Source organism: Sturnus vulgaris, chromosome 10 (assembly GCF_052056855.1).
Source record: "Sturnus vulgaris isolate bStuVul1 chromosome 10, bStuVul1.hap1, whole genome shotgun sequence".
Classification (NCBI taxonomy): domain Eukaryota; kingdom Metazoa; phylum Chordata; class Aves; order Passeriformes; family Sturnidae; genus Sturnus; species Sturnus vulgaris.
Window position 1 is genome coordinate 18948402 of NC_142252.1, and position 26468 is coordinate 18974869.

The following is a 26468-nucleotide window of genomic DNA, read 5'->3' on the forward strand; positions in this document are numbered from 1 at the left end:
CTGTGGCAAAGTTTTGAAGCATCCTTGGAAGAATTGATGATAATTTTTTTAGAACTCATTTTTCTCCAGAGTCATGTTTCTTTTTTCTGTGTAACTGAATTTTTACAGGAAAGAAACATATTTTAAGGGAGTTTTAATTTTCTCTATTAAAGGATGATTTGCTTTTGATCTGCCAGCCAAAGATTTTCATTATTTTATTTAACAAAAAGGGGATGAAAACAAAAAGGTTTAAACTAATTTTTTTCTTTGGTTTTAGAAAAAGAGAGCATCTTTCTGCATTTTTACTCAGGAAAACTGATTTTTTTTTTTCTCAGCTGCTTGAGCCTATGTTAATGCCAACATGGGACACACTGCAAAATCTTTTTCCTGGACAGATGTTGCAGAGGCTTTGCTTCATTTTTGTCCAGACAGGTCTTGTGTGCTGGTCTGCACCACTCACAGCCTCTGCTCAAGCCTTACCCAGTAGTGCTGTGAAGGCAAAGAGGGCTTGAGGCATTTTGGGGTACAGGGAGGAGAGGTCAGGCTGTGCTGAAGTATGTGCTGTGGGTACATCCAGTAGTTTACCACTGCTGCAGCCTGAATTTTTTAGACCCAAGCAATCTGAGTAATCTTTCCCAGGCCACTTCTGCTTTTTTTTTTTTTTTGGATGAATTTGGCATCCAGTGCTCAAGAAGGACCCTTGGCTATGTCAGGTTGGGAGCAAGGGGCAGTGGCAGAGCCAGCCTTGGGAAACCTGCCCTGCTTCTGCCTCTGCAGGTGCTAGGGTCTCTGTCTGCTCTTTGGGCTCTGAATTCCCCACTGAATTCACCCCAGTGTAAGGAAATGAGCAGAGAGGGCTCACATGTGTGCACTGCCCTTGACAAACTGAGTCCTCCAGGTCTCCCAGGCCAAACACAGCAGTCATTTCCCTGCTCTTTCTCTCTCTCTCCCCACTGCTTTTGCCCTGTAATTCCCACATTCCCAGAGGCTGCAACTTTCCAAATTTTTCCCTTGTGCCCAACAGCAGATTTGTGTGTTCTGGGGTGTTCAGAGCATGAAATACCTGTTCTGAGTTGCTGTAGCTGGGGTCTGGAATGTGTTTCTCTCCATCATGGTTTGGTTTGTGGTTTCTCTCAATGCGATGATTCAGTTTGGTGCAGATGCCACAGTTGGGTGATATCTCATTTCAGTACCAAAATGACATTTGATTTGTTTACAATAGAGAGTAAATGAAAGTAAGAAATATATTACTTTGAATTTCAAAGAGAAAGTCCTCAACCGAAGAGATCAAATGCCTTCTTTGTACTTTTTAAGATAAAATGCTTTTGATACTATCACAATCCACCTTTGGAAATTTTGGGATAAGAAATATTATTATCCGATAGAAAAAGATTTTGCTGAAAAATCGGTTATTCTGCCTCTGAGAGAAATATCTGACACCTGTAGAAAGATTTATTACTGGAGAAGACTTTCAGTGGTTGTACATGAAGCCACAGCTGCTTCTGGCTTGCTTGAGTCAAATTCCGAGCCCAGCCTGGCAGAGCTGGAGCTTGTAGCTGCTGGTGTGTGCTCAGACACCCAAGGACAGCAAGGATGCTGTTATCAGCTCTTGTCCCTTGCAAGGCATGGGCGAGCTCACGCTGGCTGCTGCTGGCAGGTAGCAATTAACCTTGCTAATCAGCAGCTCTCTGAGGAAGGAAGTGTACTGCTCCTGCAGGGAATTCGTTTTTTTGCTTCAGGTTGATTGATATTCATGTACTTCAATATTTCAGCATTCCTCTGCTAAGAGTGTCAGGTCTGGCTGGAGCAGGAGGGATTTTTCCTCTGCTAGAGCAAGGCAGAATTGCTCTGCAGGAGCTGGTACTTCCCTGCAAATCTGATCTGGGCTGGGAGCTGCTGGAATGCTTAATAACACTTGAGGGAATACAGGGGATCAAAATCTGCAGGGGAAAACATCAAGTGAACTGAAGTGCCAGAGAGAAAATAAGGATTCAAGGTGGGATTTGGTGGATCCCAGGAGGCTGGCTGCATTGTGCTGCCAGCTGGTCCCATGAGCCTGGGTCTAATGTGGGTCTTGCACTCGTGGTTATTTAAAACTCAAAGATAAACTGAAGCTGGAGAGTGTTGGTGTTTGTACCCAGTGAACAGAGCAGGTTTGGCTGCCAGAAAAGGCTGGAAAAGCTGAAATTTCAGCTATTCAGTGCCAAAGAGTGTCTGAAGGAGTGGATAATGCCTGTGAGCCCCTTAGCAGGACATGGCCCTGGGGTACACTCACTGGTAGCAGGCAGATGTTGTAGTAGGTTTTAAAAGCAAAATTTGTTTCAAACCATGATGTTCTAAGCTTGAGTTTTCTCATTACTAATTTTTCCTTCCTGTGGAAGGAACCTCTGTTAGCTGTAATCCCCTTCTCAAGACAGATCAGCATTTCTCTACTTGAGTCATCCTCCAGCAATGAAAGTGTGTCCCTAAATTTGGATAAAGCTATTTCACCCAATAGTACAACCATATATATTTACAGGCTGTATTTATGCAAGGGGATGTACTATTATTTTTAAAGGCTGTTCCTTTGCCAGGTCATCTTATAAAAGACCATCAGAACATGCAGATGTGGTGCTCCAGCTCTCTAGGGTGCTGATTTAAGGCATTTCTGGTGCCCTCATTACCTTTCCTCACCATCTTTATCCATGTAGAAATGCAGTTGCAGAGGAGAGTGGTTCCGTGTCCCAGTACTTGCTCCTCCAGATTGGCTGTGGCCTGAGAGATGCTCATGCTCTCTTTATTTAATAAAATCATCACTCCTTCTCAGGTAGTTTTCCCCAGTTGAATGTATCAGTTAAACAACTCAATTAAAAGGCCAGAAATAAGTCCTTAAGGGCACTGCCTCTCATCACTGCTGATAAGATGAATGCTGTACAAAGAGAGTGCAGAGATGTGACAAATAGCATTGGAAGTAAACCCTGAAAATAAAAAGAAAAGGAAAAAAATTCTCAAGCAAATATCTATGTCTTCTGTATGTGTTACCCCAACCAGGCCTGGAAAGACAACACAGCCCCCTGCACCCTGGGTGTGCTGTTGGCTGATGGGTTGAAATTGCTTCCCTGTGGCTTGGGGGTCACACGGGGGTGTTGTGGTTGTACTCTTTGCAGTTCCCATCCTGCAGGGATTCAGGCCAGGGGAAAATTGTTCAGACACCCCACCAGGCTCATGCTCTCAGCTGCAGAGAGTCTTTATTTTTAAAAATATTGTTTTTATTAAAAATCAGCCATTAAGTTGCCACTGAGGCTGGTGCTTACTTTGGTAACTAAGGCAGTTTCAGCTGTGTGTGTCAAGGCTCAGCTGAGCTCAGCTCTGTAAAACCAGAGCAGAAGATGTGTTTGTGTCCAAAGAGCTCGTGGTCCCTGATGGGGCATCCCAGGTGGACATGGGGAGCAAGCAGCTGGTACTGGCTAGATGGGAGAGACAAAAATTTTGCTGTGGGACAGTTTTCCTGTGTCACTGTTCTATGAAAGCGAGGTCCTGGACTCCCAGGAAATTTTGCTGGATTTATTTTTTCTCAGCTTCTGCCTCCTTTTTTTTTACAGCAGTGCTCTGAAGCATAAAGCCAGAGACAGGGCTTGCATTTCTGGGACACCCTAAGACCAGTTGAGTCAGGAATGGAAGGTGAGGCTCAGGTCCAGAATGAAACCCACAGTCATGAAGAGACATAGGAAAGTCTTGAGCTGCTACATAGCCCACATCTAGACTGTCTCATCCTCCATAAAACTGTGAATTACTGAGAAGGTAGACATAATTAATTTTTTTTTCAATTCAAAAGCTCAAGTATTTGCAACTTGCATACACTTATTTGTTTCCCAAGAAACTGGAGATACTACACCGTGCAAATGTGTTATGCATTGAGGTTGCATTAATTCTTTATATTTCCTGTGCTGGAGATATTCTGGAATCACTGAGCAGGAACTTTGCCAGATTCAAAATAAACATTGAAAAAACCCAAACATGAAGTCACAGAGAACAAGGACCATTGAAAAAGTCTGTTCCACAGTGATGCTGTAGTCACCATGGGGAAAAATTTGAAACAACCCAGGTAAGACAATTAGTTTTGCTCCATTTCTTCCTGATTGTTGCTTTGCCTTAGTGTGGTTCACATTTTCATAGAACATGGTGATGTGCACCAGGGCTACTGCTGTTTGGCAGCTGAGGGTAAATTCAGGTGGAGCCTCATGGCTTATTGTGGATGTTGTCTAGGAAGAATCTATTGTGAGAGGAACAGGGTTTGTTCTGTCTGTGGGGCTGATGGCTGGCTTTGTCCAGTTTCAACTTCACTGAGTGCACAAACACCCTGACCTTTGGCCTGGCATATGGGGATGAACTGGAGGAACATGGGGTTTAGTGGCTACAGAGGCTCTGATTTTCATTTCATTTGAGGAATAGACAGAAATAGGCTTTCCCTGAAACCCCCTGCTTGGCAGTCTGATTCTGGTCTCTCTGCTCAGCCTTGAAACAAATCAAAAGATCTTTCTGGGGAGAGGTGAAGTAGCGTTTGTGGGCTCCTGGAGCAGGGCTGGTGGAGGGGAGCATCCTTTGGCTGTGGGGTGGGTGAGTTTGGTGACACTCAGACATCCAGAGCAAAGGGTAAATTGAACCCTGCTGCTAGGGCATGGCTAAGGGAGGCTTCTCTCTCATGGCACTTTCCTGGAGTTTTGACACAAAGGAGTACAGAAACTAAAAGTAAACTGGCCCTACTTCCCGTGGGTCAAAAATGTCTGAAGATGATCAGTTTGGAGCTGTCAAAATGTTTCCTTCAAGCTGTTTCCAGCCTGAAGGTGATCTGCTTGAGCTGAGCCCTGCTCATGGCAGAGCCCAGTATTTGCTCTGCTCCAGCCTGGCTGTTTCACCAAATCTTGGCAGAGATGAGCAGGAAAGGTATCCACAGTGTTTTGGGGAAAAGAAGGCTCTCAATCAGCCTCCCTTAACCTAATCCTCTCCACCCTCACAGGCATCTCAGCAGTGCTCTCCTCTGAAGGACATCAGGCATATCTCCCTGTTCCACTCTTGCTCTGCCTGCATGGTACCATGGCTGTGACCCTGCCTAAAGGTCATTCACTAGGGCAGGGCCAGGGGTCCTGTGGAAAATGGTATATTCCTGTAGAGCTAGAGCCTGTATCATCATGCATATATACAAATAGTGCAGCATGGAAGTTGTTCAGGCAGCTCTATTTCTGGCATTTTGTAACTTTGGAGTGCCTGCTTTTGCAACCTGAATAATGTTCTTTTAAGTATAGAGTTTAGGAGGTTTTTTTTAGGATGTAATTATAATCTTGTTCTACATAATTTAACAGCATCAGGGCAGGAGATTTTTATCCAAGGCTGGAAGTAATTGTCAGGCTAGCATTGAGCAGCCAAGCGGCTCGAGGGAAGGACAAAGCTGTGCATTTCCCAGTCACAAAGTGGAGAAGAGGACAAGCCCACCCCTGGGTGTAACACAGAGTCTCTGCAGTGGGCAGCATGCCTTGTGAACTTTGAAGGGACATGTTGAAGGGTAAAGATCATCACCAAAATATCTGCAGCACAGATGGTGAAGAAATGAGTGACATTTGGGATTTACTGTGGTCCATGGGTACGGTGGCATGCTCAGAGTCGACTGCCACCTCCTGTCCTGCTCCTGGTGTGAGGTGTGAAAGGTTTGAGGTTATCTCAGGCATGGGGCAGCACGGTTTGGGAGCTGGGGGTGTGGGTCAGCTCAGCAGAAGTGTCATTGACCAGCAACTGCCTGAGAGGGCTCTGGGTGCTCCTTCCTCACTGTCCCCTTTGGGACCTTGGGTCATTGGTGGTGATGGGTCCATAACCAGCTGCTGGTGGTGATGGCCAGCACCAAACTCAAAGGGCTTCTTCCCCCAAGCATCTGAACGTGGGTTCGTGCTGATACAGTTTGCATGGCTCTGATGATGGGAAGTAGATGGAATTCCATCTTTGCCTCTCCTGCTTTCCTGCATGTGTTGATCTGCATGTCCAAGATCTCACCTGGAGAGAGGCCAGAAGGGGTGGGAGAGGACTCAGAAAGGGCACAAGGGAACAACTGATTTCCTAGATCATTAATTTGCTATTTGCAGCCAAAGTGTTATTGGCTCAAGATGAAGGACTGCCAGGGACAGCAGTGGAAATCTGGGACTGCAGATGATTTCTCTTCTTAAGTCCCTGCTGAGTGGCACAGAGCTAATGGCACGACCCTGGGGAAACAGGAGCAGTGAGTGCCTCCCAAATTCCTGTGCACAGACCATGTCCACAGAGCTGTGGGTGCTCAGGACAAGGCATCATGTGCTGGTGGGACAGGGACACTTGAAGCTGCCTGGTCTCCCCTCTTCCCTTCTCTGATCTGGATTGCAGCCCCTCTCTCCTGGTTACTGTCTCAGGATTAATCTTCTGGTTGAAGTTATCAGGTAAAGACTCCTGGTTTTGACAGCAGAGGATTTGGATTCCCTCTAATGCCAGTTCTAATATTGGTGCTCTTTAACAGGGGAAAGCCTCCTGGATAGCTCTGCCAGCTCTGCTTCTGTGTCTTTCACTGGATGCCTTGAGTTAAAAGAGTGAAAATGGAGTGTGATGGAGTATTAGCAGAAAAGCAGGTTTTTAAATGAGGTTAACCAATTTCTCCACTCACAGCCGAGTCCATCCCAGCTTCTGACTCGAGTCCTTCTCCTTTGACCAGACCTGTACTTGGGGCACTTGCCTACCAGGTGTTGGGATGGCCAAACCCCTGCTCCAGTCGGCTCCCATACAGCACATTACTCAGGATTGTGTCCAGATGGCATTTGAATAATTCTGTTTTGATACCAAATACTCAAAACTTTTAGCACCTAGTTCAGTGGGCCTTCCTTGGGAAGCAGATTTGTGAAGGGCCATGTGTTGTGCCCTTGAAATGAAAACCTGGATGTTTTATCCAAACACGATGTGTCTGCCAACAGAAAATGAGGCCCTTGAATATCTCCTGCCCTGGGAAACCCCTGTGTGTGAGCAGATAATCCTCAATTCTCCTGAGCAAAGCAGAACATCTCATTTTCTTATGTTTGCTGTTTGCCTTTCCTTCCTGGGGGCTGTTTAATAGAAACCTTGGATTAGTGGCACTTCACGTGCTGTGGAAAACCTGCTCTGGGACAGATTTCTTGGCCTCTGTTTGGCTCTCAGGTGGGAGATCTTGTCTCGTACTTGGAGGCTGAGTCCCAGAAACTCCTGTGTGGGGTTGGGAGCCAGCAGGTGCTGGGGAGGAAAGGCAGCTGCCAGCGATGGAAAACGTGCTGCTGCTGGTGCAGACTTGCCTTCCCACTGCCTTTGAGCACACAGGGAAGTGGTGCTGAACGAGTGGCAAGTAATTATCCCCAGACTCCCTCTGTGTGGGGTTCTGCAGCCTCTGCAGTGCTCGCAGCCTCCCTTTGCATTGTTCAGCTGTCTTGCTGTATTAATGGCTTTGAACTCGTTCTTCGGAGGGGAGTGATTAAGGTGTTGCTGCTTAGTCATCAGACTTTGCTTCCTGTTTAATTTCTGATGACTATAACGGAGAGCTCAAGTGCACCGTGATTGAAATCACAAGTGCCTTCCCTGTGGAAGGGTTTCAAGGTGCTCTTCCTTTTTTGCCCCCTGGATTTTGGGGATGGAGCAGCTCAGCAGCCTCTGGCACAACAGAGCCTTTGCTTGTGGTCTGGAGTTAACTGTGCAGGTGGCTGGGTGTTAAAAAATGCTTTAATACAGAACAGTACCAGCAGTTATACAAAAGAATTGCCAAGGTGGAGACTTTAGGAAGAGCAGATGAAACCTCCCACCTTCTTCATTCACATTTTCACATGGTGGAATCACAGAATGGTTTGTCTTGGAAGGGACCTTACAGATCATCTAGTCCACCCCCTGTCACAGGAAAGGACTCCTTCCATGTGATGTATTAGAAAACCTATTGTAGGATTATTAGAGATTTTAGCCTGAGCTGAGTGGGAAGCACGTTTTCAATTCCACTGTATTTTTTTAAGCTGTGAATGGGAAGAAAATCTTCAAAATATTCTGCGGACTGAAAAACCTGAAAAAAAATCAAATTGGGTCGATACAAAGAGTTAGGTGAGATAGTGGTAGATCACTACAGGTTCAGATTTTGTTTTTGTTTTTTTTTTTTTTTTAAAGGCATAGTAGAAATGGTATCTTTACAAAGGAAGCTAGTTTTTGTGTGCACTGAATGTCACAGTGTTTCAGTGGTTTTCTAACATTGAAACGTACTGAAAATCGAGCACATTCCTGGACAAAAAAGCTGTGCTTTTTTTTTTCCCCCCAATCTATAGCAGTGTCTGATCCTCTGATCCTGCTGTGCTATACTGAAAGGTATGAACATAAATTTGTATGGTTCCCTAAATCTGACCTGCCTGACTGCCTCTAGAGATGCTTCTAACTCTCACCTGCTCCTCTTGAACTTCTAAATTCAACAAACCTTTTCTATGTGTTCAGTGAGAGCTGGTCCTCCATCTCTGCCCATGTTTTATGAGTCATTTGCTGAGCTTCTGCCTGGAAATGGCCATGTTGCAACAGAACTTGCAAAGCATTTTAGAATTAGCTTCTCTTACCATATATATTACAATAAAATCACTAAGCAATGAAATACACAAAATTCTTACCTAAATAAATGTACTTCCACTAAAAATAAATAAATACTCACCTACCAGCTCCTTCTATGAAAATGGAGAACTAGAAAAAGTAGACAGGCTGCATGGAGGGCTCTGCTAATATTAACACTTTTTTTTCAGTGTTTGGAGAAATTTGATTTATTTAAAAAATCTTGGTGTGAATTCACCCAGCAGCATTGCTGATTTTTTAATTTTTTTAGATGATATCTGAAGGAAGAAGAAGCCCTTTGTGTCCAATGGAATTTGTTTTGTATCTAGAAGCTGCAGATCAGGGACAAGAATTGGCTTGTTGGGGGAGCAGCAGGTGGCCAAAGGCAGCATCAACCCCTCCTAGGATTTATCAAACATAGGAGAGGACAGAGCTTGGGAAAGCCAACTCATAATGGGCCAAATGCTGTGCTGGCCACACTCCTGGGGCTAACAGGACATGGAATCCCATGGCCTGAACGTTGTGTTAAAAAACATAAAAATCAAGGTAGCTTGGTTTAACTTTAAAAACAGAGTATGTCCACAGAAACAGCTCAGTCCACACTCTTGGAGGTGCTGGGCTTTGCTTTACCCATCCTGGTGATCCCTGAGCTGACCATCACCCACATGAGCCTGGCTGGACCCAGCTGGGGCTGCTGCTGGTTACATCCTTGTGATGGATCCTGCACTTCACTGTGGGAGATAAAAATGAAAGAACCTTTCTGATCTACCTCACAAAAAACCCCCCACCTCAGAATATTCAGTGAACTGATCAATTGTTGATTTTGCTTCACATCAGAGGAGCTTTTATGTTTCTATTATTTTTCAAAATTTCCTATATAAAATGTTTCCCTCATCCCTTGATTTTAAAATGCTTCTTCAGTTCAAACTGAAAAATGGGAACATTTTGTTTTCAAAACACTGAAACAAAATAATTGAAGTTTACTCCTGCTTTTCACTCTATCCTGCACAACAAAAACAATTTGGCAAAGTTTGTATTCAGTTGTGAGATGTTTGGGAACTTCAAAAGCTGTGCATGGTTTTCCTCTGCAAAACTGAGTGTTGGGAAGTGACAAGTGCTCAGTGGAGCAGAAAAGTGAGGGATTCTCCCAAACCTCTGATGGATGATGAACAGTACAGTGGCTAATGGAGAGAAGATGCTCAGAGTCCATGGAAAAATTGTGTTGCTGCAAAGACACTGGATAACACTCTTGAATACCTGGAGCTAATTTAATACTGGCATGACTGTATGAGAAGGGAAATTAGCTGAAAAATTATAAAGGTGGTATTGAACAGACAATGCCACTCATGACAGAGTTTGTACTGCTGTAAGGTCAAAGGTTGACAGTCAAATGAGAGCAGGAATCCTCATGGAAAGGATGAACACCGGCCAGTTCTTTCTCAGCAACTCCTTCCATTGAACTGACATGAACCCTAACCCAACCCCTAACCCTCACCCCCAACCCAATTTTTAAAACAGAATTAAAAAATTAATTACCCAAGTTCACTCCTATCCTCTAAAAAAATAGAAGAAAAACAAAGTTACAAGGTGAGACTTTATTCCCTCTTTGTCCTTCAGGTAGGGAATCCCTGCATTTGTGTCTCCTTGAGATGTCTCCTCCTCCTCGTCTTGTGTTTCCTGAACCCTCTCTCCTTGCTGCATTCACCCAAGCTCACCCTGGAGATAGGTATTCTTCTAACTGGGTACATTTTGTGAGAAAAATTGACATCTCCTCAATGAAGAAAACTAAATCAAAATAAACCCTCTGTTGTCCTAGCTGCTGACATTTAGTAAATCTGCTGCAAGGTGCCAAATTTCAAAGTATTACAGCAAGGATGTTCACACTTCAGCTTCAGATTTAGATGTTCCAGAATAGGAATAAGGCTTGACATATACAATCTAATTAAGAAAATAACAACTACTAAAAGGCCTTGGGAATTTGGTGTCTGAAATCCTTATGAATGCTTTAAATCATTTTAAATCACACAAAGTTGCTTGTCATAGGCTTCTGATGCCTGGAAATGCTGCACAATCTTGCACCTGTCCCTTCCAGGGTTTTCCAGGACAGGCCTTTCCCTGCTGTCCCAAATGCCCAGATGGGACATAGAGAGTTGAAATGTTTGTGCTGGGAAGAGTCAGAACCAGTGTTAGAAACAGGGTAGGTTTGCCTGGATGCTGAATTGCATTACATGTTTTTTGCCATTCATTTGAGCTGCCTATAGGATGCCTATCGATGCCTTTTGCAAGGGAAAACATGATATTAAAATAGAGTAGAGAAAGAAATAGGGCAGACTAACATCCCTGCTGAAACACCACCTCTCTTTGGGGCACCAGGAGTTGTCAAAAATCCCATTTGCAGTGCTAACACTTCAGTAGGGGGTTAACAGTGCCAGGGATCAGATGGATAATTCCCTTCAAAATTATTGTTTTACCTCACTCCATCCAATTACTCAAGTTGTTTTGCTATCCCACAGATCTCTCCCTTAACGTCAACAAAATGATTATAGCCTACAACAGCAGCAAGATGTTTCACCCACAGGAGCTCTGGTGCAATGTTTTATGGCACGATATGTTGAAAGCAGCGTTTGATGTGTAAATGTCAGGAGCAATCAGCTTCCCTGTCACCGAGCAAAAATACACAAACACAGGCACCAACAATGTCCCGAGGCACCTAAATCATCGTGCAAATGGCCAGCACAAGTGGTGGTGATGGTGTGGAAAAGCCACCTCACCAGAGCTCTGTGCAGAATTCCTGATTTGGGAATCGTGGTTGGCAGCACAGCCCCACTGATGCTGAGGTTCCCAAACCTCCCAGCGCCGCTTCTGCAATTCCAACATATTGATCAAAAGTGAGTGTTTGCCTAGGAACATTTATGAATTCCCTGGTGCACCAGCACTCCTCTCGCCTTGGCAATGGAAGCTGCAGAAAGCAGTTTGATGAAACAAGCCAGATCTGAAGGCAGAAGATACTGAAATCTGGAAGATTTAATTGAATATTTTTATTACATATTTTTGGAACCTTCATTATCCCCCCACCCTCCAGGAGTTTAATTACCTAAGGAAAATTATACTACTGATTACAAGATTGCAGGTTTATTTTCACTGCTGAGAACTCCTTTTTTTTTCTTTTTTTTTTTTTTCTTTTTTTTTTACAGCTCACATTACACTTGCATGACTTGTTTTGTAACATCTTGAAATTTTTAATGCTATGTTGAGGAAAGGTACTTATATATATAGATGAAATAGGCAGAATACTTCATTTGCAGTCTTTTTGAAGGGAAAAATGTTATTTTCTTCATTTGAGTAGGCCTCTATATGGTTTCTTTGAGCTATTGGATAATGAGTTTACAGAATTGCTTCCAGAATGTGCTTTATATTTGTTCTTCAGGACTGGGTGCAATATGAGGAACTGAGAGAGGTGTCTTTAAAACATAAGAAGGAATGTTTTCTATAGGGGAATAAAAATAAATTATGAAGAAATTGTGACTACAGTATGTATGAAATTAAACTGGCAAGTATACTGTGGCAAATATCTGACAGATAGGACAACAATTTAGCCAGATTCTCAGTTTTTCCAATAAATCATTGTACCTGGGTCTTGTAAATCATAATTCATGTCAGCCAGCACTGCGTAGTGAGTTTAGGTCAGGAGAGATTTCCAAATGTGTTATGATGATTATCTAACAATTCAGATAATAGAGCTGTAGAATTGGATGAGATTTTTGTCATTTCCCATGTCATAGCAACAGAGACCTTTGACTGAAACAACATCATGAATATTGGATAAGATCCTGCAGTGCTGCTTCTCCATGCTATGATATTATCCAAGGCTGAAGGTTATAAATACATGAGTTGTACTGTTCATTTTCCAGTGGGTAAAAACAAAGAAAAAAACCCCCCTAAACAAGTTTCAATACACAACTAGATATAATATAGCTTTTTCTTTATATATATATATATATATCTGTATATATATCAAGTAAAAAAATCTAAAATAGTTGGAAGTAAAAAATGAAAAAATAGCTGATAGTGTTACTTTTTTCTTTACAGTGATATGGTAGCAAATACAAGACAAATGAATAATAAACCTTTACATAAGGAGTTCTGGTCCCAACTCCATCAATAGGGCTCAAACTAGAATACAAAATGGAACAAGGTGTTTTTTGCTTTTTGGCTACAGCTTCTGCAAGTGACAAAAATTATGTTGATAAGACAGAAGAAAATGACAGCACTACACAAAATAAAACTCCAAAGTGTTTTCCAAAAGACCTTATAAACACCATAGGGTACAATTGACTTCTGAGCCAAGGGTGCAAACACAAAGCATCACCAAGTCCTACTGAGGCTGAAAATACTGTATGCTTATCCCGACCTCATAATGCATCCTTTTTGTGCCATCTTACCATTAAAAAAACCCTAATCAGTGCTTTTCCTCTCACTCCTGCAGCCAATATTAAAAATCCAAAGCCACAAATCCATCGAATGGACTGAGCCAGCTGTGAGACATCAATGATGCACAAGTGGTTGGCTGCCCTTTGTCCAGCAGTGAATTTCCCCTGAATCTTTTACACCAAAAACATCAATTGACTAAAGCCTGGCCAATGGTCACACTGAGCCCTATCTTGGCTGTAGAAAAGAAAGTACTAATCCCAGCATAAAACAAGATCATAGAGACGGTCAACACAAAACAGGAACTTCTTCAGTCGTCTGCATAATAATAACATCATGTTTGCATATAGAACAGCTTTTGCATTATTGCTCTACTTAGAAGAATATAGTAAGGAACTTATACCAGACTTGCACATTACAAACTTAAGGTTCTTTGGTGAAGAATGAGAAGAACAGTATTTTCGCTGTAATTGAATTTCAGAGGAGTGTCCTTTCCTATCTGCTGATCCTTTGGATCCTCTCGCAGAGCAGGGAGAGGTACTGAGTCAGCTTTACCATGGCCACGATGGCCACCCCACCGACCATCATGCAGCTGGGCCAGAAGAGCGAGTGGAACAGCACGTTGGAGCTGTACAGTTTGGTGAGGATCACGTTCTTCTGAACGCCCTCGGGGTCGTAGAAGCAGGAGAAGCGTTGGTACTTCCTGAAGTTTTCCATCACCACGTTCACCAGCGACATGGATTCCTCGTAATTCTTCCCGCACTTGGGGATGTAGGAACACTGGGGAGAAATCAGAGGGAGAAAAACAGCTCCCAACCTGTTACAGTGTCTGTTTTCAGGTGGCAAGTGGGGAAATCTCGAGATGATTATGCTTTTCATAACAAGAGTGGAATACTATTACGCTAATAATAAATTTATCGCAGCAAAACTCAATATTTTGCACATCTACAGAATTTCCCATTGGAGAACCTCCAAGTGCTGTTCAAACATTAATGCTTTAATCTGCACAGTGCCTTGTGAGATAGGTGAATATATTATTACTGCTAATTTACACATGCAAAAATAGAACTGATGAAGTACCTCTTCATCTTAAGTGGCACACACATGCTTGCAGTTAGATGGGTAATTGACTTTCTGTAAATACAAATCTGGTAGTTTAGGATCTCACTTGGCTTGGATCAAAGTGATCACAGTGGGCACAGGAGTTCACTCAGAGGGGAGAGGGATGAGGAGAGACCCTTACACAAATATTCTAATGGGGGTAATGCCTCAGCTAGAGACAAATACATAGTCTAGGTTTTCCTACTGACAGCCTAGAGGACTTTCATTCAGCCTCCAGCTGAAAATCAACCTGGTTGCCAGGGTGGGTCTTAGTGATGCTTTTGCTTTTGACTCCAGCATTAGTCCAACAGCTCCTTCTCTCTGAAGATGATCCTGGAATTTCAGTTTTAGTCCCAAAGGAAATAAGATTTAGGGGTGGCTCTGTCTAGCACAGTTGCAAACTAGATTTCCAGCAAATGCTAAAGGCAAGTTATTTAAAAAACTGCCTCATGGAGCCCATGCATTGAAGATATTCCATGGAAAAGGTAGGACAGTAGCCCTGGGCCCTACTGACCCTGGGCTAGAGAGGTGGTAGGCAGACACAAGGATTGAAGCCACATCTGGACAACTTTTGACCTAGAGCAGAAACCCCTGAACTTGCTGTTGCTCCTTCTGGTCTGGAAGATGATTGATGGGAGCAGCCCAGGGCCTCTCACTTCCTTCTCTCTTCTATGCACTTATACCCCACCAAATCCTAAAGTTTTCTACATCTGCACAGGTTTTTGATTAACTGCTTCAGGAGGAGTGGAAATCTGCTGCTTGACTTCTCCTTGGACATGCTGGGGGGGGACCCAGCAGGCTGCTGGTCCTGGTGAGAACCTAAAGTAGCCCTAGATAATTTAATGAGAAAGTGCATTTCGCAAAGGAAAAAAAGATGTCTTGATTAAAATAATGTGACCCATGGGTTTTGATTATTACTGCTTTAATGTACATACTTCATAAATGTCCCTCTGTTCTTTTCAGTGACATGCTGCAACTTCTTTTTTTAACACACTGCAACAAATCTCTAGTCCTAATTATGATCAAAGGATTAACCTCATAACAGGATTTGATTGATTCATTGGCAAGTTATTAACACAGAATATGATTTGAAGCATGGCAGAGAGATTGTCTGTCGTTAGCAGACTGGAGCATTAATGGTGGAGCGTGGCCACACTGCCATTATGAATATTTCATAGAGCTCTAGAAATTACAGATGAAAAATATCAGAGCATTAATATCTCATCCATCTTGCTGCTGGAGCATGTCTGCTCCCTATAGGATATTCTCTTGTAGTCTGACCAAATTTGTCTTAAATGTCCAAAGTCATGAGCCCTCTTCCAGTGCCCATGAGTCTTTAATAGATCATAATCTCCTAAGTAGGGGAAATCTCTCAGTGAAGCATTCCTCATTTTCCCTTAATAAATTATCTGTTATCACTGCCATAAGAGCAATATTTCCAGTTCAAATCAGTTTGTGCTGTGTTTTTTGGGGGGAAATTTGGGGGTCTTTTCTTGTAATTTTTTTGCTATACATTTCTGTTTCTCGAATTCCTATGAAGCATCCTGAATGAGATGATTGAATGAGAACTTGGCCACTTTTGCAAAATACAACTTCCCATTGACAGAAAACAGAGAGTATGTAGAAGCCAAAAGGATGAATGATTCTTGGGTTTTAAGTTTACAGAAATATCCTGAGTGCAGTGAGTCCAAGAAGAGTCCAAGTGTTTTCAGAGGGGACCTGAAGCAGAACTTGAGCTGTTCCTTCCTACACTGCTGGCACAGAGCCACCAGCTGTGTTGGGCTGCCCATGATGGAGGGCCTGGGAGAATGAAACTGTGAAGTGCAGCTGTGCAAGGGAAGTTGATTTATTTTGCCTCTCATCCAGACTCTTTGTGCTCTCTCTCCAGGCTGTGATGTCCCAGGTGTGTGTGCCCTTTACTCTGTGTGCTCTCTGCCTCACTCTGGTTCTCCTGGGATCCTGGAAACATCTTGGTCATAGCTTTAAGAAGGTTCTCAACACAAGGACATTAAATTTTGGTTTTGGGGCACTCCTGGCCTCCTTGAACATCTCAGCTTTCCCAGTGAGATCCCAGAGATAGCACAGGGCTGTGTTTCATAGGTGTTTGGCAAACAAGTAGGAAGACTCATTAACGGGATGTATTGATGTTTTGTTTTCCATAGTTTAAATTTCCAATAGTTTTCTCCAGTGCCTGATAAGGAATTTTATATCCACAACTGTTATGCTATACCTGCGGATGTAGATGATTAAATCTATGCTGGTTTTTGGCACTTCTGCATTGTCAAACACTTGGAAATCTGCAAGTAAACAAAGTCTGGTGCTCTACCCCATGTGAATTTTCTGTCATACAGCATGAGAAAGGTGGTTCTTGTGTCCCTTGCAATCTGAGCACAAGAAGGCTCTACCAGACACTTACAAATAGAAGTTGTCATAAATGTTTTCATCTTTACTTTCCTAATATAAAGGAATGGGTAGGTATCCTGTCTGACCTACCTCTGGACACATCCAGTCCAGTGCCCTGCTCAGTGCAGAGCTGCTCAGGGACTTGTCCAGTCAAGTTATGAATATCTCCAAGGGTGGAGATCACACAACTTCTCCAGGCGAACTGGAGGCAGTTTCCCTTCAATCAATGAAGATACACTTAAAATGCTACTGCCAGAAAAGCCCCCAGTTGAGGCTGGGCAGTGAAATACACAACTCTCATCATTTGTCTGTGGCTGGGATTGGTGTCCAAGCTGAGCCTGGAAACTTAGGCAGGATGTACTGTGGCAATCTTTGTGAGAAAGTGTCAGGGTGCTAATTTACACCTCTTTTGGAAAGTGAAACAAGTTTGGAGAAGGGTTGAAGTTGGAGTTCTGTGTCTGAGTAGGCCTGAATTGATTCCTCAGAAGGAATTCTCTGGTTGCAGCCTTAAAATGGGTCTACTGGAATGCACAGCTGAACACCTCTGCTTCCCCTCCTTGCACCAGGGAAACTCCTTCCTGTCTTATAAATACCTGAGAGTCCACATAATTTCTGAGTCTCAGGCAGTTACAGCTGATTTTGGTGATTAAATCCTTCTTGTTATCTAGTAATGGAGAACCGATAGAAATCAGCAGTAGCTCCAATGACATGAAAAGAGTCAAAAATTACATAATATGAGATCAGAATGGGGCCTCTCTAATTGCTTTAACTACCACAGCCCTTCTTCATGCTGACAGCCTGGCTCTGTGACTGATTTACCTCTTGCAGAGGCTGTTAGAGCCTTTGCAGCTGAGGAAGGAAAGTGCAGCCATGGAAGCATTTAAACTATTTAGTCTGTAGTATTGACAAGGGGCTGGGCTGGTCCTAAAGGCTAGTGATAAAGTAGGCACAGGGAGAGCAATGAAAAACCAGAAAAAAATCTTATGTGCTTTTCTTGGCTAGACTTGAGCAGCTTGACAGATATCCACTGACTTCCCACTGATTCCCACCAGAGACTGGCAGCAGCATGCTGTAGATCTCAGTTTAAATTGTACCTACTCCTTATTCCACCTTCTGAGCTGACAGCCAGGTTAGACAGCAATTCTCCTTGATAAACCGTTATTTAAAATCAAAGTGAATTTTGCTCTGTCCGTGTTGGCTGGTGGGGAGAACAGAGAGACAGGCTCCAGATGCTGCTCTGTCTCTGTGTGTGGGTGCTCAGCAAAGCAGAGAGCTTGCTTCAGGGGTGCTCACCTTTTGTTGAGCTGGTGTTAGCCTTGGAGTGTCAGGGCTGTGCTCTCTGGTGTCCCCAGTAATGTCAGAGCTCAGTGAGCCAGGCACAGTTTTGGTGCTTGTTTTATTTTATTTTTTGTTTGTTTGTTTGTTTATTTTGTTTTGTTCTTTTTTTTGTTTGTTTGTTTATTTGGCAAGGGTAAAGACAGGGAACTAAAGACAGCTCTAAGTGGATGGAGAGAAACAGCTTAGCACCCAGCTGGAGCATCACCACCCAGCACTGCTCAGGACTGCTTTCCTGCTGCATGGGGATGCTCTCTGGCCAGGGAAGAGGGAAAGCACATCTGGAATGCTGAGACTGGTTGTGCTGATTTGAGCTTGGAAACTCTGCTGATCTGAGCCATGAGCAAGAAGACAAGTAATTTACAGATATTGCAAACTTCCACTCCAGACTGCTTTTGTATTCAGGTCACATAGCCAGCAGCATGTCAGGAAAACCTAGGAATCCTCCTGAGAGCAGAGCTTAACCTGTAAAACAACCTTGGGCTGCAGAAGTATTAACTGTGCCTACACTAAATTAAGAGGAGGTGGCATCTGGGAGAATTTCAAAGTCCATTTCAGCCAACAAAAATGATCAATAACAGAATGTGGAGATTTTTGCTGAATGTCTCGATTTATTTGAATCAGTGGAGCACAGAGATTTATCTGATCTCTTTTAATCAAACTGAGGTGTGAACATCATGATTTTGCTTGTGCCCCAGCAGGAAGTAAGGTCTGTCCTGCCTCAGGCTTCACAGACAATGAATGCCTCTTCCTGCACTGATGCCAGAGCAGAGGGGAAAAAGGGGGAACTCTTCTCCATTTCACACTTCAAATCCAGAGGACTCCATCTCTCAACCATGAGAGTTAATTATGCAGCAGAATAAACAGCCTAGTGCAACCATGCCATGCTTTGACTAATTTTAATATCACTTCATCTTAATATGCAGAAGTGATTTGTTCTACTGAACGGCTGCCATAAATAGAAACACAATAGGTTATGTTGTCAGCAGCCTGATCCGGGGTGTGCTTTGCCAAGTTTGGGGTTCAGTGACCTTGGATAACCAAGTAGTTAAAGAAAACCTGGCACCTGTAAGTCTAATGATTGCACTGTATCCTAGCTCACTCCAATTTTGAAGAAAGGAAGGTGGGGAGAGGGACATTTCCCTGTTCCCATCTCGCTTTTCTCTGTGGAAGGGGCGCAGAGCCACCTGAGAAGGCAGGAGTGAGGCACAGCCCGGTGCCAGGCACACACACAGAGCTGTGCTGCCACTGCTGGGGACCCCCTTCTGTGCCTCTGCTGCCTCCTCACCACCTCCTCAGCACACAGGAGCTCTCTCCATCCCCCCTGGCTGGAGTTACCCTGCACTTTGTACTTGCAGAAGCAGAGAGGGGAATTCTTCAGACTTGATCAAATTCCATCAGTTCAGTGTCTGGAATCAGGGAAGTTGTGCTGCCAGGATGGGGCAACTCCTTATCTTATTCACCCCCCAAAGCCAGGCCTTTTATATTTATGCTGCTGCTTTTATCTTGCAGCACTCCCCACTCAGCACACTTCCAGGATCTTTGCAGGGTAAATGCAGTGACTGGAGCCCAGCAGCACAGCTGCCCTCAGTGGAGCTCTCAGGCACAGAGTTTGTCACCAGAGATGGAGATGGGCTCCCGTCTCTCCCTGCCACCTTGCCTGGCCCAGCAGAAATGGTGCCATTTCCATTCTCACTGCCACCTGGATGACCCCTGCACATTTCTAGGGGTGCTCACTGTCATGGGGAGCCATTCCTAGTTGGGAAATTACTTGTCCACATCTCCACGAGAATATCAATGTGACAAGTGCTGGGTGATCCCCTGCTCCTGTAGGGCTCTTGGAAAGGATGAGGGAGGCTCCCTTGGGCACAGCACCCCATGAGGAATGGATGGAGGCAGAAAGTTGCCCCCTCTCCAGGCGTGTGAGCTGTGTTTGTGCACTGATCTCTGCTTTCTCTGCTCTCTATTTATCAGTGGAGCAGGAGCTGGAAGCACTATATTGCTTTAAAATGAGGAATAGATGTAATGATATGAGAAGCCCTCCAGAAACCCATTTAGGAACAAATTTTATTCTGTGCTCCTACCTCAGAATTAATTTTCATTGTTTCCTCGGTGTGGTAGAGTAGAAGCTTCTGGCCAGAAGAGGTGAGATTAACATACACCTGCAGGCAGGGGTACTGAGAGATTTTCCAGCACTCTGGACCGCAGTTAAATGAGCAGTTAAAGGTTTCTGTGATGGATGCATTGAGTAGTGAGCACTGAGTCTCTTCTGTCCAGACACTGAGCAGGAAAAAAAAGAGACATTAGAGCATGGCAAGAATAGGCAAATAAGCACTAAAGCCATCTCAGGATTCCCATCAGAGATATACTGGGGGCATCTTGTAGGAGAGGCTACGTGCTGCAGCAAAGCCTGGGCTGTCTCATGTCACACATCACATCAAGTGTTTTATTCTGTAGTACCTAAACTTTAGCCTATAGGCACAAAATTACCTTATTCACTTATGTCTGTGTATAAATGGAAAGCGAACTGGAACTTTGACCCTGGAGAAGGTATATTTAAAAGGATGCCAGCAGAGACAGAAGAAAACTGAGCAGTCTGTGCTGGGGAGAGCCAGTGCTGCCTGACAAGGCACCCTGAACTAAGACCTGAGGGTTAACTCAAAGTCCAGGTCAATTTAAAGTGAAAGTTGAGAGGACAATTTTGAATTAGCAGGGTATGGATTCTCATGTGCATGGAGGCATAGGAACCCTCATGCAGCTCTACCTGTGGGAAAGCTTTTCCTAGTGGCAGCTTGCTCAGTTTTCTGTAAGTTAAGTCAGTGGTTGTAACTTTTCTGGAGGATTTAATCTCATCTCCAATTCACCAGAGGCTAAAACTGGAAGGATGGAGCCTGGATGTGCACTAGCAATGTTTGCTGGCATGTATTTAAAAATCTACAGCTGTGTTTCCCTTGGGGAAAGGGCACACTGAGGGTTCTGAAAAAAGCCCTTTGTGGGCTGGGGGAAGGTTTCACCCACAGTTCCCCTTTAATCATGCTCAGCCCATCAGCTCACCCCCAATGTGACTCTCTTGCCCTATCATGAAGGGGATGAAGGTCTGCTTGCCCCTCAAAAAACCTATGAGAGGCTTTACATAGTAAGTGATATCAAAGATTTCTGACTAATTCTATTGCTGTTTTACTTTGGCAGTAATTCTGCTTGCATATTCCGCTTTACATCTATATTAAATTATGCTATGTTTTCTGGGGGGAAATTGAATGAAAGGAATTTTTTCCCCCTCTCAGGCAGTATTTGTTGGAGGGGTATAGCTGTAAAGGAGAATAACCCCTGAGGAGATCTGTATGGAAAAAAGTGACAGCAAAGGCTCCTGGGTTGTCTTCTCCTCACTTGCACCTTTCTGCTGCTGTTTTATTCATGTAGGGGGGTAATAAAGTAACACCTACCTACCACAGACTTGTGAAGATGGAATAGTTGATATTTTGGAGGTGCTTTGATATCTTCTGGCATTTTTTTTCACATATCATATAATATAAATCAACTCTTTCCACGTGAGTGATTTTGACCTTAGCAGCCTCTGCAATTGACCCTGATATTGCTGAAAGGTCTGGGAGAGCAATTTGGAATAGCAAATGCTCTTGGATACCTAACAGGCCTTGATCTCAGTTTTCAAAATCTAAATTTTGCCTTGATTTAAAAAGGGACAAATAACTTTATCACATAAATAAGATGCTGTGAATCAGTACAGCTCATCCTCATCTGTATTCCTCATCACTGCAGGGTCGAGAGGGAATATTCTCATGCAGGTGCACCAGTATAATTGAGGATGTTCACACCAGTTAAATGTAGGCACTTCTTGCATGTGCCTAAAGAAGCAGCCTGTGGTGTTTAACCCAAAATGCTCCAGGTATGTGCCCCTGCCTTAGTGTGGTTTGGGGCACGGCAGACTAATATTTTGATCCCCAGTTACACATTTTTCATTCCCTTAACTCCACCAATCAGGGCAGAAAAAAACCCCATCACTGACAGTCTTATTGCAGTCTGAGCTGGATTTTAAATAGGGCTGATGCTTGAAAACTGATTGTAAATGTTGTTAATGAATCACAGTCCAAAGTCTCTGCTCGGTGGCAGAGGAGGAAGCCAGAGAAAATCTCAGAAAAATTAAGTGCAGTGCAGGAATGATGAAAGATGGTCTTTGGCTTTCAGCAAATTACTATCTTTCATGAGGATTTCACTTGTTAAAATGAAAGTAATAACCGACATGGAAAACTACATGCCACAAAGAGCTTGATTTCTTTCCCAAATTAATTCTCCATCCTTCATTTGGAAGCACACCGTTTCTCAAGGCTGCAAAATAATTTTTGCTCTTTTGTCCCGAGTCTGGGCTTTGCAGCAACAGACCCTGAGAAGCTTAAAAGGTTCAGCAGACTGCAGGGCAGCTGATATGGATATTATACCGGTGTTAAACTGCACCAAGCCTAAAGCCTGTGGATCGAGATTTTGTCAAACAGGGATCTAATTCTTCCCTCACTTTATGCCAGCGTTACTCGAACTGCTTTCACTGTGGCTGTGCCTAATTTATACTGGGGCAAGGAAGTGCAAAGTTTGGCTTATGTTGACCAAATGAAAAAACTTTAATAAAAGGAATCAAAAGAGTAAACCACATGGAGTCAGCTGGAGCAGAGGGTGTGAGAGCAGGGACAGCTGTGGGAGTCAGCCTGACTGGTTTTCCAGGTCAGGCAACCATCACCAAAGAGGAGGTTGTATCCCAGCCCTAAACCTTGGGAGGCATTTGTCTAAGTTGTGATGATCCCAGAAAAATGTTCCAAAGAGTTATGGGATTGCCCATGTTAATACCTCATTTACTAGTCAATTATCACCCTTCCCAAATCCAGAATGTTCTCCCTTCCTTGTATCCCCATTGGCCCTCAGTTGGTGCAATGTTCCACCCACCTACCCCATTGCACCCTGCTTTCCCTTACCCCACCTCTGCTCCACTTTCCACTGTACCCATCAGACCCTGCCTCAACTCCACCCCTCTCTTATTTATTATATATATATAATATATTTTTATATATACATGTAAAAATAATATATATTATATGTATATATATTTTTTTATATATATATATATTTATACCCTGGACCTCCCTTCACCCTTGTCTTTGCCCACCAGCTCCTAAAGAGACCTTCTCCCCTCTGTTATTGTACTCGGATTTTTGGGCCTTGTCCCACATTTACTCTCATTATTATTAAAGTGTTTTATGTTGCTAAGCTGTGGTCGTGGCACAGCTCTTCTTTTATTTCACCCTGAATATCTGTGAACCCTAAAAAGGATTTTTGGGGACCACCCTCGAGCCCAGCAGAGAGCCATGGAATTACCTTTGCATGTAGGAGCGCAGCAGCGTGATTCCCAGCAGGAAGTACATCATGATAGAGCACACCATCATGGCCAGCCCCAGCAGGATGGCCCTGTCTTCCCCAGCTTTTAGGGCTGTGACTGTTTTCCTTTTGTCCAGTAGGTCGTGATCCCTGATTTTTTGGTAAATATTTCTGAGGTTGAAAATAATACATTTTTATGTGAAGTTCATATTAAATCATCAATGCAGCCTCTACAGGGTGGGCAGTTCCACCTCCATACCCATCTCATGGAAGAGAAAGGCTTAAAGGTCCTCAGGTGTCCTTTTTCAACGGATTCACTCTGACCTGGGGGAAACTTATTCATCTCCAAAATAAATTACAGCCATTTCTGAAAAGGTAAAAACCCCTTACAGCAAATACAAACATTAGACACTTGTGCCAGCTCAGTAAATACTTCTTTGGTACAGCCTCTTTGGCTCAGGAGAATAATCCCAGAGGTGCATTTGACCTGCCAGTGCCATCTTAGGCCACCAGAAGATGTTCAGGTGTATGAGGTGTCTTTTCTGCAGCTGAATAGGGTAACAGGTCTTATGTTACCACATGTAGGAAATAGCCTGAAGAAAGTCATCATTAATATTATTTGAAAGGACCATGTTTTCTTTTGATTCACTACAGGTTATGGGTTTGGGCAATTTTCTGCCCTGAGTGTGACTCAAAGCTCATGAAACACTATGGGGATTTTGCAATTGATTTCTGTGGGGTTTTTTTGATTGGGAGCTTATTTACTTTATTCATAAAACAGCATTTTGGAAGCCCAGTTACTCATTACAGTGAAAACCCTCACGGAGAATTATCCACCAGAGCTATTTGTTCTGGGATTAAAAAAAAGAAAGAAAAAGAAAAGAAAAAGAAGATACAACAAACCATTCCCCCTTCAGCAGAGAGTCCTTTGCATTTTCTAACCATATGTCCTCCTTTCATCTCCGAGCCTTTGATGATTCAATGGGTCATGAGGACACAATGGTGGAGAAGGAAATATTTGAGTACATTTCAAACACACTCAAACTTTGTGGGTTTAAAATGTACTTACAGACCTGAGGCTGGTCAAAATCTCCTGTGTTTTCTGTTATGGTTCTTTTGAATCATCCAGGCAGCACCCGAAGCACCCGCACACCTCTGAGCCCTGGCACCACCATAACATGGACACACTGGGAGAAGTTCCTCTTCTACTGTCTGCAAAATGGCAGGTGAGCAACATCAACGTCACTTTGGGCTCTAGCAAACCCACCACTCCTTTAAGCTGAAGCCACCAAGTTTCACTCATCCGTGGGAAAAAAAAAAATCACTGAGTCAGGTCAACCAGAGAACTTAAATTGACTATTAAGGATAAAGAAATAGAGATGAGACAGATGTAAAATCATACATAAACACAGTAGAAGCAACAGCAAAAAATATGTTTAATCATAGACTACTTGAGACTGGAATTGAATTTCTATTTAGATGATGAGTCATAGTCAGGAAAAGCACATATGGTGTGGGGTTTTATAGCAAAAATCTTGCTTAGATGGTACTGCAGTCAATAATCTCCTGTATCTAAAAACCCTTGAGGTTTTTTTTATCCAACTGTAGTTTACATCTTTAGGTGTCCATGATGTCTCTTCAAAACCATCCTTTAAAGCTTGTCAGTGTTTTCCTAGTTGGAAATGAAATGGTAATTCAGCCTGTCAAGATTTTCTCTGCTGTTCAGGAGAAAAAATATATTGTAAACTGGCAGATGCAATTGCTTTCAAAGAAGTAATGTAGAGTAATAATCTAATGTTACTTTTCTATTATTATTTATCAAACTGTATTTAACTGCTGCCACTAGGATTTGCATTGCTCCCAAATGGAAGCAGACAGGAAGGCAGAGATTGTCATGCAGTTCCAGCACATTAAACCATCACACAGCATAACTTATGTCAACGTGTAGGCATAAAACAGGCCCAGTGCAATCACTCACTAATGTCATAGGACATAAAAGGGGTACAAATGGACAATTTAAAAACAAACAGCTAATTGAAATTGGTTACAAGTGCTTCCCATGTGGCCTTGAGCCAAGGAACATGCCATCAGAGGTAAAAAAAAAGATGGACTGAAGGGTGTGTAGTGAAAATGAGACTACCTGGCAAAGGTGACTGGTGACCACCTGCCAGGTGCATCTTCCAAGCTCACCTACCACAGGAAATAAAACTAAAGAAAGCTCTGCCTTAGAACTCAGGCTTGGAGCACTGCTTCCATTGCTCTTTTGTAAATATTAGTTATTCAAAGCCCCCAACAACAGCAAAGTGATAGCCTGGTGCACCTCACTGAGGGCTGTTTTCCCCTGAATCCCTGCCAGGAGTCAGCCTGGTGACACTGTCGGGGCGTGGCATATGCCAGCCCAGGACAGCAGCCCAGGAGACAGTGCTGAGCAACCCTCCCTCCTCCTCCTCCTCCTCCTCCTCATACATGTGCCTGCACTGAGGAGGTGCCAATTCTCCTTGGGTGATACTGGGGATATCTGCTGTTACAAAACTTCACATTTTTGTCCCTTAGAGCCCTGGTTTGGGGAACACGATATGTTTTTGCCAGTATTTGGCCACGAATAGCAGTCTCAGCACCTCCCTCACCAGGGCAGCAGCAGTGCCTGCACATGGGTTCAGCTGTGCAGGATGGGTTCTGTACCTGTGAACTTTTGGCACAGCTCAGGGGCCTCTCTCTGCCCGGTCAGCTGGAATAATGCCGTGCTTAGCTGGATTTTGGGTCCCAGAGCTGCACAGCCACAGTCAGCTGTGCTGTGTTTAAGCACAGGTCGCTGCATCCCAGGCACTGCTCATCAAGTGACTCCATTTAACACTTGTGATTACCTGTGATAACTCCCTGTAATATCCAGGGGGGCTCTTGGTTTTTAAAGGAGCCCCAGCTGTCAGAACACAGGGTCTCCCTGACCTGTGCAAAGGCATTTAATAGGAAGCAAGCCCTCAAGGACAAAAGGTCTTTGTGCTCTTGATCATTTCCAAACTGAAGTTCTCCCCTGCTAAATTTCCATGTCGTTTCTGCCAAGTTGCTCAGAGGATAAAGAGTGGCTGCTCTCCCCAGGCTGAGATGCCAGAGAGGAGTTCTCAGATGTGACTGTGCCTGCTGGGGACAGAGCAGAGGTTTCCCTCTCCATGTCCCTGCACAGCAGCAGTGTGGGGATCCCTCTGCAATGTGCTCAGCAGATCCTTCTGTACCTCCTGCTCCAAAATGAGCTGTACTAA

General features: G+C 43.7%; 1 protein-coding gene across 6 annotated transcripts in view; it reads right to left on the minus strand.

The window, feature by feature from the left end:
* Nucleotides 1-11571: 11571 nt before the first annotated feature.
* KCNMB2 (potassium calcium-activated channel subfamily M regulatory beta subunit 2) overlaps nt 11572-26468 on the minus strand; it is a 138530-nt gene continuing 123633 nt past the window's right edge. For 4 of the 6 annotated variants that reach the window (XM_014871514.2, XM_014871515.2, XM_088171004.1 and 1 more), the window contains 3 exons: nt 23212-23382; nt 19917-20112; nt 11572-13773 (listed from right to left, as the gene is read on the minus strand). In XM_014871514.2, the coding sequence (XP_014727000.1) occupies nt 13489-13773; nt 19917-20112; nt 23212-23382 (652 nt within the window). In that variant the 3' untranslated portion in view covers nt 11572-13488. The remainder of the gene's footprint in view (nt 13774-19916; nt 20113-23211; nt 23383-26468) is intronic. The other 2 variants (XM_088171005.1, XM_088171003.1) reach the window with 1 other exon arrangement.